Consider the following 12,689-nt stretch of genomic DNA (forward strand, 5'->3'; position numbering starts at 1 on the left):
CACAAAATCATTATGCTATGAAAGAAGCTAAGCTAAAAAAAGTACATACTAAATGATTCCACTTATATAAAATTCCAGAACTTGTAAGCTAATCTATAATGAAAAGAGGCAGGTCGGCCGCTGCCTGGGAGAGGGGAGGTGGGGGAGGGATGCGCTGTTGGGTGTGCTGGAAATGTCTGCGATCTTGATGGGGGTGATGGTTTTATGGATGTATACATACGTCACAACTGATCATATTGCACACCTGAAATATGTGCAGTTTATTTCACTTCAATTACACCTCAGTATAGTTAGGCTGAACATGTTAAGTGATACAAGAAGTAAAACTGGGAAAAGAAACACGATAGAAAGCAAAACTTCAAGTGTTACAGAGAAGCCCAACATTTCCCTTGAAACCCCTCCCATGCCACAATTCTATCCCTCTCCCCGAACCTTGACATCAGTTTGGTATATAAACTTCTAGGCCTTTTTCTATGTAAATGCACACATACATGCATCTGTAGAAAATACAGAGTACTGTTTTGGGATGGGGTTGGGGAGGCATAGACGGTGTCACACTAAATCAGTTCTCAACTTCCTTTGACTGGAGTTAGTTCCACGTCAGACCTGCATCTTTGACTTGCTGTGTAACGGGCCCACAGAGCACTCACCTCACTGGTGGACTTTTTAGTTTGTTTTGTGTTTCTCTCCAGTATTGTTTTCATTCCCCTGAGTCTTGAAGGGATGTGACAGGCAGAGGTGGGGCCCTGCAGAGCTGTCCTAAGGGGTCTCATTGCCTCATAATCTAGCCCCCACATGCTGCTGAGTTCATCTTCCAAGAATCCACTCTGACCACATCAGCCCCAGCTCGCTGCTGCTTCCAGAGTCAAGTCCTGACTTCACAGCCTGACCTTCAAATCCTCTAAAGCTCTGACCTTGGCAGAGTTGTCTAGTTGCCCACCAAACACCAGTCTCTCCTTTCTTCCTTATAAGTGGAACTCTGTGTGGCAACATTCCAGGCTAGAAAACTTCATTTCCCAGCTTCTCTTACAGCTAAGGTGGCCATGTGTTCTGGCTAGTGGGAGATAAGCAGAAGTTGCTGGGTAGAGCTTCCAGGAAAGAGGACTGACTTAGGAGGCAGTCCTTTCTTCCCTGCTCCTTCTTCCTGCCTGGAATGGAGCTGTGAAGGCTAGAGCCACAGCAGCTATCTTGAGATCATGAGGTTTTAAGGGCAAAAGCAACAACACAACTACCACACCAATCCCCAATGCCTAGCTCTAGATTTATTTTACATGGTTAAAAAAAAACCCTATTGTGTTAAAGCCACTGTTGTTGGGAGATGTCTGTTTCTCTAAGCTGACTCATTTCTAACTGATACAAACTCGAACTCGCTCTCCAGCCCTGTTTCCACAGTTCCCCCCATTTGGGGCTCCACACTCCAGTTAACTGAATCCCTGACCTATCCTGAATTCTATGGAAAGGAATACGTTGGTATACATAGCTGGTACTTAGTTGGGTTATGGTAATCATACTTTTAAAACTAAAATATTAGAGGAATGAGACTACCTCTGTCACCTAGGTGGCCTGTGGCTAGTTAATAAACTAGGAGATGAAACAACAATAACAATTTTTTTTTAATGGGCTCATGCCTTCTACCTCAGGGCCCTTGCTCATGCCATACTCACCCCCTGCAGTGAACTCTCAGTGTGTAGTTAAATATCAGCCCCTTTAGAAGGCCATTCCTGATTTCCAGGCATCCCCCAATAAAATGTATTCCTTCCTTCAACAAATATTTTTGAGCGACTATGCGCCAGGCAGCGTGCTTAGTGCTGGGGATCCCGTGGTGGACAGGACTGTTCCTAACATCCTAGCTGAGGCGGGGGCAGTGGCGGGGAACAGGCAATAAACAACTTAACAAACACACAGATAATCAGATGGTGACAAGTGCTGTGAAGGAAAGTCAACAGAGCAACAGGACAGACAGGGACGGAAGGCTGCTTAGAGGGGGTGGAATGAGAGGCCTTTCAGAGGAGGTGATATTTGAGTTGAGACTTGGAAGCCAGATGGAGATGTCCTTGCAAAGATGGTGGGGGGGCGGTGTGGTTCCAAGCAGAGGGAACAGCAAGGGTAAAGGCCTAACGGAGGGAATGAGGAAGACAAAGAAGTGGGTAAGGTCGGAGCTCTGTGAGTTGGCAGCCCAAAGGTAGGAGATGGGGCAGGAGGTGGGGCAGGGGTGGATCAGGCCCTGTGAACCCTGCTGGGGATCTGAGTCCCAACCCACCTCCCAGAAGTTTATAGTAAAGATCAAGTGAGAAGTTCAGGTACAGTGCTGAGGACAGTGCCTGGGGAGGCAAACACTCAGCAACTGGGGCCGTGCTGTTTGTCAGGGTGCGAGGCCTCTCACTGACCCACCATCCCCATTTCAGAGTCCCCAGCACTACTTCCAACTGCCAGCATGTGCATCTCTTTGTGAGAGGCTCTGTCTGTCCCCGAGATGCTCTGCCCACACTCAGGGACTGCCAGCAGTTGGTGTAACAGTCCCGCCCTGTCACACCAGGTGGAATAACTGGCCCTCAGGTGGAATAACTCTGGGGCTCGTGTCCTACGCTGTCTCCCAGGGCTGCCCAGAGGTGGAGGCCCAGATGCCCACAGCGGTAACTGGCTCCAACATGCACCCTTTATTGACGTCTCCCTGGGTTTCCTGGGGTCACCTCCCCAATCAACTGGTTGCGCTGGAATCCTTCTGGGGGAGCCCAACCTACCGCGGAGACATTCCGGGCGCGGGGCAGGGCACCAGGGGCCGCCGCTCACATACCTGCAACCCGGTGATGGAGACGTGGTGCGACTCCACCGTGGGCCTCCGGGGCAGCCGCGGCGAGGACTGCGGAGAGCCCACGGGCGAGTGGGGCAGGGCCGGGTAGACGCAGCGCCCATTCGCATCCAGCAGGGACCGCTCCTGCAGAGAGAGCTTGCGACTGGAGAGGTGGGGCCGGGCCTGGGACCCGGAGACGTTGAGGGGGACCTCTCCGCCAGGGGCCTCCAGGGGCCGGTCCCGGGCCAGGCCGCTGTCCACAGCGCAGGCCGGCTCGCACTCAGTGACCACGATGAAGGACTCCATGCCCAGATGGATGCTCAGGGACGAGAGGCCCCGCAGGGCTTCACAGGGTTTCTGGCCTTCGCTGCTATTACTGCTGCCGCTCCCGCCCCCCAGCTCATCCTGGGGGGCGGCCCGGTCGCTACTGGGCTGGCTAGAGACGCATGATGACATGGTGCATGTGCCGACCTCATGCGACACGCACGTGCCCGGGCACTCCCATCCGGCAGCGGCGCCACCTGCAGAGAGAGGAAGGGTCACCTGCCCCCATCCTGTGCGGCAGGGGCAGGGAAGGGGGTCTCTCCTGCTGGGCCAGACTGGTGCCTCATTCCTGCTTTGAGTCGCCGTCCTTGAAAAAAATATCTTGCAAAACACAGTGTGATCTGAAATCTTTTGCGTCTATATAGAAGAGCTTACTCCACATTTCCTCACTGTATCCATTTTTTTAAATTGATGTATAGTTGTTTTACAACTCTGTGTTAGTTTCTGTTGTATAGCAAAGTGATTCAGTTATACATATGTATACATTCTGTTTTATATTCTTTTCCATTATGATTTATCACAGGATATTGAATATAGTTCCCTGTGCTATACAGTAGGACCCTGTTGTTTCACATTTCCTCATCTTAAAAGCCCCTTGTCACACAAACAAGAATCCCAAATTCAATTCCTGTAGAAAACAAGTATGAGAAAACCCCAAAATAGAGCACCCATGCCTCCTACAAAGGTGGCAGCTACTTCCAGCTCAAGTCAATTGTTGTTAAACAGGGACTGGGGCCTAGAATTGTCTGGTTATCTCTCCAACCCCTCTTTTTTTTTTTTTTTTTTTTTTCCAAGAGAAGCCCTAAAGCCAGGATGGTAAGTGAGATCTCTTGATTTTTTTTTTTTTAATTAGCAATTATTTTAAAATGCTGGGCAGGCCAAATGAAACACTTCCACATGGTGACCTCTAGGCTGCATCACTTCACAATAGCAATGATTCAGACAGCTCTTTACAGTTTATAAAATATCTTCCACACCTCAGGATAATTTCACAAGCACCCTAGCTTGTTGGTTTGCCATTATACCCTTATTTTGTAAATGGGGAAACTGAGGCTCAAGAGAGGGAGAGGGATTTGTCCAGGTCTCCTAATGCAAAGACCATGAGCACAGGAGTCCAGTCCCCTGGCCTGGCCTGGCCAATGATTCTCAACTGAGGAGTGGGGGTCAGGGGTCACACCAGCAGAGAGTGTGTGAGCCAGGGAAGTTTGTGTCGTCTGAGGAGCTAGGCTCAACATACCTATTATCTAATGTTTGCCTAGTTCAGCCCCCAGCTAGTACTTGCAAGATGTAAGGCAAATATGAGATTAAAAAAAGTTAACATCAAATAGCTTGGCGGTTCCTCAACAAATTAAACAGAGAATTACCATATGACTGAGCAATTCCGTTCCTAGGTATATATCCAAACAACACTACTCACAACAGCCAAAAGGGAAAAAACAACCTACGTGTCCACGGACAGATGAATGGATGAGCAAAATGTGGTCTGTCCACACAATGGAATATGACTAGAAAGGAATGAAGAACCGACACAGGCTACAAGCTGCATGAACCTCAAAAACATGATGCTAAGTGAGAGATGTCAGACACAAAAGGGCACATGTGTATAAGCCTATTTCTATGAAATTTTTTTTTTTGGCCATGTCACGTGGCTTGCAGGATCTTAGTTCCCCAACGAGGGATCGAACCTGTGCCCCCTGCAGTGGAAGCGCAGAGTCCTAACCACTGGACAGCCAGGGAATTTCCCTGTATGAAATTTTTTAAATAGGCAAATGCATACAGACAGAAAGTAGATTAGTGGTGGCCTAGGGCTGGGGAGGTGTTGGGGGAAAAGGGGAGTGACTGTCAATAGGTATGGGGTCTCCTTTTGGAGTGATGAAAATATTCTGGAACTAGATAGAGATGGTGGTTGCACAACACTGTGAACGGACTAAATGCCACTGATTTGTACATTTTTAAATAGTTAATTTTATGTTATGTGAATTAAAAAAAAAAGATTGACACACTCCCTTAGACTGTCAATTCCTTCTGTCTCTGGGACAGAATATTAACCTTTGGTTTGTATGTTTGACAAATTCTGCTGGACAAATGTCACAGGTACCACTGGAATTCAGGGAGTATATCCACAGATGCAGACAGTGGCAGCTCTGTGCTGATCACGAACGTCACAAAGGTGCCAGGAAAACAGTGAGAGCTGAGTAGAGAGATTTTATGAATGAATAAAATGATATCTCTTTAAGACACTGGGTGGCAGTGGGGGGATACAGAGGAAAGTAAAGATGGGAGCAGAAAGCCAGTGCTTCCTGGAGGGCTTGGTTGAGGGGCAGAGAAATGCTACCCGCCCTCTTGGGACAGTCCTGCAATAAGTATTTATGGAATAGCTTCTATGTATGCAATCTGGACCATGACGTGGGCAGATGGGGTCCCTCGTGGAGCAGGGAAAGATCAATGGGAAAGGCACTAAGGAACTAACAACAGCATGCCAGCCCGGACATGGCACAATTTTTGAACACAGAGTACAGTGTAAAGGAATAACAAAGTACCCAGTCATGTGACAAGATGCTCAGCCTCAGTTATAGTAAGAGAAGTGCAAATTCAAACTACAACAAAATGGTTTGGTGGCTCCTCAAAAAGTTAAATGTAGAATTACCATTTGACTCAGCAATTCCTCTTCTAGGTATATATATATATATATCCCCAAAAGAATTGAAAGCAGGGATTCAAACAGATACTTATACACCCATGTTCACAGCAGCATTATTCACAATAGCCAAAAGGTTGAAACGTCCCAAGTTTCCATCAATGGAAGAATAGATAAACAGAATGTGGTCTATTTATACAACAGAACACTATTCAGCTCTAAAAAGGAATAAAGTTCTGACACAGCTACAACATGGATAAGCCTTGAAAACATGCTAAGTGAAACACGCCAAATATTAAAGGACAAATACTGTATGACTTCACTTATAGAATAGGCAAATTCATAGAGACAGAAAGTTTAGAATAAAGGTGACCAGAAGAGACCGGGGGAGAGGGGAGCAGCAAGTCATTGCTTAAGGGGTACAGAGTTTCTATTTGGGGTGATGAAAAAGTTCTGGAAATGGATAGTGGTGATGGCTGCACAACATTCTGAATGTAAATAGTGCCATTGAATCGAACATCTAAAAGTGGTTAAAATGGTAAGTTTTATGTTATATATATTTTACCAAAATTAAAATAATAATCATAAAGCTACAATGAAATATCTTTTTTCCAACTATCGGATTGGCAAAGACAAAAAATATAATAACAGCACTATTTTGATGAGGCTATGAGCAGTATGAATTAGTATCACCTTTATGAAGGGAAATTCACCAATATCGAACAAAATTCCAAATGCACATACCTTTGACTTACCAATTCTGCACCTGGGAGTATTTACCTTAAAGACAATCTCACACATAAAAAAATGATATACGTACAAAATTATTTTGCTAGTGTGGTTTGAAATGACTATCCACAGGGGACTGAGTAAATAAAATGAGGTACATGTAGCCCAGGAGAAAATCATGCATTTATTTTAAAAGAGGTGACTCTGTACATCCTAATGTGAATTAGCTCCAAGACACACTGTTACATGGAAAAAACCAAGGCATTCGGATGCTGCTGTTGGCATAGGGGGAAAAGGGCCATACGCGCGTACATAATCATATGCAGAGCATACTTCTGGAAAGATACACAAGAAAATGATAAGAGTGGCCTCAAGAGAAGACAACTGGTTTACAGAAGTGGGGGGAAGGCAGGGTGGGAGGGACTTAACTGTCACTGTATTTACTTTTATTTTTGTAAAAGTAAGTGTGCAAAGAGTAACTATTCAGAAATGAATTTTTAAAGGAAAGTAACCATAACCACAATGGGAGTTAGGATGATCAGGCCCGAGTGCTACCTCCGGGGCACAAGGCAGAGGGAGCGAGCAGTTGGCTCTATCTCCTAATCCCTTATCCCACTCTGACTGTATCTGAGAAAGAAATCATTAAATGTGTCCCTGTCTTGGCTTCCTCATCCGTGAAAGAATACAACCCAAGTTCAATGTTCTCCACGGTCTCAGCTGCTGTTCCTTTACATATCCTTTTTATAATCCTTATTTCCCAGGAGGGGAAAAGCAGGGTCCCTGAAGTTCAACTGCCTGGGGCCACAGCCTCAGTTTTCTCTTCTATAAAATGGGCACTCACCCAAGAGTCATGAGGACTAACTGAACTAAGAACTCAGTATTCATGTCTGGTGCATGGTTAAGTGCTCAAAAAGCTCTTCTTTCAACAAATACTTCCTGAATGCCTACTACCTGCCAGGCTATGCTCCAGAATGTTCCTCCTCCTGTATGTGTTCTGTAGCCCTGGGAGTGTGGGCCTGCCTCCCCTCCACTGGCCCGTCCTCCCTCCCAGAGCCGCCTCTGACATGGCTGCAGAGTTCCTGAAAAGAAAACTAGTCTGGCAGCACCTGAGACAGTTAATGGAGAATTTTTCTTCTTGCCAACAGAAAAACAATTGCTTATCGATCGCCACTCCAGGCCAAGGACACCAAGCCATCCACCCCCGGCAAAGCCGCATTTAATCAGTCTCCTTGACGAGCTGGTATCTGGCTCCGTGCCTTGGCCCTTGAGGCCTGGAGGAGAAAGGAGAGAAAAAAATGCACTGGCTGGCTCTGAGGCAGAGGTGCGGGCCCCTGTGCTGGAGGGATAGGTGTGTTCAGGTCTCAGGAAAGAGCCCCAAGGGACACAGACCACAGTGCCTCGAGGCCACCTGGAGGCCCCTCACTGGTCTGCAGCAGGCCTGGCAGGCAAGGACTTGGCCATTCAGCACCACTGACCCCACAGAGTCCAGGCCAGAATCTGACCGTTTCTGAGGTCACAGATCGTATGAGGTCACACACCTTTTAAGGATCTGTTGAAAGCCACCAACACTCCCAGGAGAAGAAAAATCATACAAAAAGACAATGGTTTGCATTATAACAGCTAATATCCAACTGAGCATTTCTTCACCAAACATTGAAACAGCTCTGCCTGGGTCATTTAATCCTCACAGGCCCTCTGAGAGGGAGGGACAGCTAAGCATTCAGTTTTTGGGGGGCCGAGGTTTGACGAAATTCCAAAAGCCCCCTCCCCGAGCCTCCTGCCCCAATACATGGGTCCTTCCCCAGGCCCTGAAGCCTCCCCCACTGCCCTTGGCTGGCAGCCCTGAGCTCCCCTCCCTCCCCTCTCACAGGCAGCTCCATGGAGGACCAGACCCTTCCTGGAGCAGATAAACCCGGCTCCAGGCCAGAACGAAGGAGCGCTCATTCCTCTGCCAGGAAGCCAAGTGCCAGCGGCCTCCAGGAAACACATTCCCATATCCTGGGGGCATTTTCCAACCTGCGCCTGCTTACCAAATGCCGAGCCGCCACCACCACGGGAGCTGCAGCACAGCAAGTAGCCAGTGAGTGGGCCCGTGACATGCCCTGACCCATGATACACCCTTTGCATGGTCCCCTGAGGTCCCGGGCAACACGGGACAACAAAGAGGCCCAAAATAGCTGTGAGGATCCTGCCAAGGCCAGGGACAATGTCCTCCCTGGGATAACAGGCTTGGCCAGCCACATCTTCTCTCACCTGGGGAAACTGAGGCCCGGGGAGCTGCTAAAGGAAACCCACTCACCCATTTGTTCTTTCCACAAGTAATTACTGGGGACCTACTAAGTGCCAGATAAACAAAACAGATGTGATTTCTGAAAAGTAGGGGCACAAGTGACTCTATAAGCACAAACTGGAGGAGAAAACCAGGATGAGATAAAAAAGAACAACATAGGGACCCAGGGGAGATCTGAATGGGAGGGGGTGAGTCAAGGAAGGCCTCACTTGGGGAAATTATATTTAGGCTGAGACCTACAGGGTGAGTAGGTGCTAAGGGGGCGGGAACTTGCTCCAGGAGGACGAAACACATTCTGAGAAGGCCTCGCAGCAGGAAAGAGGTGGGAGAGCAGAGAGAACAGAAAGAAGACTCCTGGGATTGAACGAGGTTGGGAAGGGGGTGAGGGTGGATGGGCAGGCTGGAGGGGCCAGAGCACAAGAGCTTTGTAGGAAGCTGATGAGAGCAGGAGGGGTGTCCCAGGCAAAGCCATAGGGACCCCACTCAGCACCTGTTATGGGATGTGGAATTGTGGCCCCCAAAAAGATATGCTGGAGTCCTAATGCAATATGACGGGTGTCCTTATAAAAAGGCGGAAATCTGGACAGACCCGCACACAGGGAGAACACCATGAGAACGTGAAGGCAGAGGTTGGGGTCCTGCACCTACAAGCCAAGGAACGCCAGATTGCCAGCAGCCATCAGACGCCAGGAGACAGACACGGACCAGATTCTCCTTCATGACCCCTGGAAGGAACCGACCCTTCCAACACCTTGGTCTCGGACTTCTGGCCTCCAGAACTGTGAGATAATACATTTCTGTGGTTTAAGCTGCCCAGTTAGCGGTACTTTGTCAAGGCAATCCCAGCACACTAGCACAGCTCCCCTCCCAACCACAGAAGCCTGCTGCCCCAGGGGCCACGGATTCAGAGGGTGTTTCCCAATACTTAAGTGGGAGACCTGGGAGGCTCAGCTGTATAGCCGATGCAGCACTGAGGCTTGACACCAGCTGGAATATTCCAGATGCGGGGCCTTGGCCCAAACAAGCAGTCGTATCAAATTCAGTGACACAGACTCTTACAACTGTCTTCCCTTGCATATTCTTTAGTTTAGAGGCACTGAAACTGACTGTCTCCCCAGAGACAAGGGCCCTTCCTTGGCAGAGGGCACAAGGGATAGTGCTGGCTTTATTTTATCTATCTATCTATCTATCTGTCTATGCCACACTGCAAGGCTTGCAGGATCTTAGTTCCCCAACCAGGGATTGAACCCAGGCCCTCGGCTGTGAAAGCACCAAGTCCTAACCACTGGACCACCAGGGAACTCTGACAGTGCTGGCTTTAGTGTGCACAGACCCCATCCCATCATAGTCCCGGAGCAAACAGTCCCTATCGTGTGACATCTGGCCACCGATGTATTTTGCTTGGCCTACACTGTATTTAAAACTATCTGAATGAGATGCCAACATTTTAGAGCCAGGAGAGTTCAGATAAAAATCAAAATTTCCAGAGTCTCTTGAAGAACTGGACACCGTTAGCACTGGACCTCTATTCACTCCTGGTAAAAACTCGCTGAAGCTTTGGACAGGAGATATGCTCGCCGGCGTGCCACAGTCCTCACTGCTTCCCCTCATCTCCCCAACGCCAAGGACAGGCTGAGTGTCCTATTACATGTCCTTCCCTTTTCTACCTCTCATGACCTATCTCACCCCTACAGGCCCTACTTTGAGATGCACTGGATATTAGTGCTATAATCTCAGTGGTCACCTGTTCCAACAATTTCATTTCACCAATAAGAAAATGAAGGGTCAGAAAGGTTTACTAATTTTTTTTTTTTTTTTTTTTTTTGCAGTACGCGGGCTTCTCACTGTTGTGGCCTCTCCCACTGCGGAGCACAGGCTCCGGACGCGCAGGCTTAGTGGCCATGGCTCACGGGCCCAGCCGCTCCGCGGCACGTGGGATCCTCCCGGACCAGGGCACGAACACGCGTCCCCTGTATCGGCAGGCGGACTCTCAACCACTGCGCCACCAGGGAAGCCCAGGTTTACTAATTTGTCCAAAGTTATGCAGTGGTTCCAAGTAGAGCTAAAACTGGTCTGAGTTTTTCAGAAAGGGGCTAAAAATTACAGGTACAGCCTTGAAATGTCCACATGTTGTATCCGGAATGAAGTCCAGGCTGAGCCAAAATCTCTAACAAAGGGGAATATCTAGCCCATTCCTCTGGCTCCAACCTGTGTGAGAGGGGAGAGTGTGAAGGCTCAGTGTCCTACAGCATTCAGGAAAGACATGCATGGGCACAGAGACATCGATTTGACTTAACTTGTGAGAGCCGTGCCTTTGCCTTTTTGTTTACTGCTGGACTCCAGGGCCTAGAACTTTCTAGAACACTGCCGGCACTCAATAAATATTGGCTAGAGGTCATTGTTTATTTCATTCATCCCAAGGCCACTCAGAAGGTCAGACGCTTTCTTTAGCTGGCCTAGACTCTATGTTCCTTTAGTCTGATAACAGCAGCCTGATTTATGTCTGGAACCCATCCTTCTGTGTGAAAGGTGGCTCCATGGAGCTGTCCGTGCCATCAACTTCAGGGGTTCCACTATGACTCAAGTCTGGTTAACTGGGCATTGATTGCTCTGGTCAAGTGATTGTTTCAAGAGTAGATGTGTGGGGCTTCCCTGGTGTCGCAGTGGTTAAGAATCTGCCTGCCAGTGCAGGGGACCCGGGTTCGAGCCCTGGCCTGGCAAGATCCTACATGCCACAGAGCAACTAAGCCTGTGCACCACAACTACTGAGTCTGCACTCTAGAGCCTGCGAGCCACAACTACTGAGCCCGTGTACCACAACTACTGAAGCCCACACACCTAGAGCCAGTGCTCTGCAATAAAAGAAGCCACCGCAATGAGAAGCTTGCGCGTGGCAACGAAGAGTAACCCTCCCTCGCCACAACCAGAGAAAAGCCTGCATGCAGCAACAAAGACCCAACGCAGCCAAAAATAAAATAAATAAATTTATTAAAAAAAAGAAAAAGAGTAGATGTGTGACCCAAGTCAGTCTACTAAGTTTTATTCTAGGATTTTGTGGAAGTATTAAGAATGTCTCTTTCTGTGGCACACAGAGCAATGAAGATGTACTTCTAGAGTTACCAGGGGCTTGGGAGAACCCTGCCTTAGAATGAAGTTGACAGAGAGAGAAGAGAGCCAACAGATAGAAAAGAACTAAAACTGGAGACACTGCATGGGCACCTGGATCTAGCCATGCCTGAAGCCCACCTACCCCAGGAGTTTTTAAACTACATGAGCCAATAAATTCCCATTTTTGCTTAAGTTAGTTTGCAGTTGGTTTTCTGTCATTTACAATCAAAGGTCCTAACGGACAGATGACACAGAGCTGACTGACAGAAAAGCTTTTCCACTAAGCTCCCTGCCAGATGATAAGCTGCCTACACCTTAAGGCTCCCAACCAGGCCAAACTGTCAGGCAGCTGCAACTCCCCTGACAGCCTTCACCTTGATGGTTTGGCTGAAACAAGAACTTCCAAACTCATTTTTAATTTCTTTTTTTTAATTTTAAAGGAAAAAAAATCAAAAACCGGGAAGGAAAGGGCTTAAGAATAGGATGAAATGAAGGGAAGAAACTGACTAGTACTTTTAACACAAGAATCACATCACTACCGTGGCAGCCATAGTAGTTGTAGATACAGTAACAGTGATGACTAGTCTTCCTTATTGCTGGCCAAGGGCCAGGCGTTATTCTAAGCACCTTGCATGTATCACCTCATTTAACCATCACAATAAACTTATGAGTTAGTTACTATTATCATGATCTCACCAATGAGGAAACTGAGGCACAGAGAGTCTGAGTGACTTGCCCCAAATCACACAGCAGTTTGGGAGGGCACAGGTGTGAAATAAAAGGCTTCTAGAAAGGGGGGCACATCGTGA

General features: G+C 47.9%; 1 protein-coding gene across 7 annotated transcripts in view; it reads right to left on the reverse strand.

Annotated features, from left to right (window-relative positions):
- CAMKK2 (calcium/calmodulin dependent protein kinase kinase 2) overlaps window positions 1-12,689 on the reverse strand; it is a 56,934-nt gene that overhangs the window by 37,253 nt on the left and 6,992 nt on the right. For all 7 annotated transcript variants that reach the window (XR_007471856.1, XM_033440950.2, XM_004276715.4 and 4 more), the window contains one exon: window positions 2,795-3,312. Coding sequence is in view for 6 of the 7 variants with exons in the window: in XM_033440950.2 (XP_033296841.1) it covers window positions 2,795-3,247 (453 nt within the window). In the remaining variant the exon portion in view is untranslated. Of the gene's footprint in view, window positions 1-2,794; window positions 3,313-12,689 lie in introns of those variants that run through there.

The sequence above is a fragment of the Orcinus orca genome, chromosome 15, assembly GCF_937001465.1.
Source record: "Orcinus orca chromosome 15, mOrcOrc1.1, whole genome shotgun sequence".
NCBI classification, from domain to species: Eukaryota; Metazoa; Chordata; class Mammalia; order Artiodactyla; family Delphinidae; genus Orcinus; species Orcinus orca.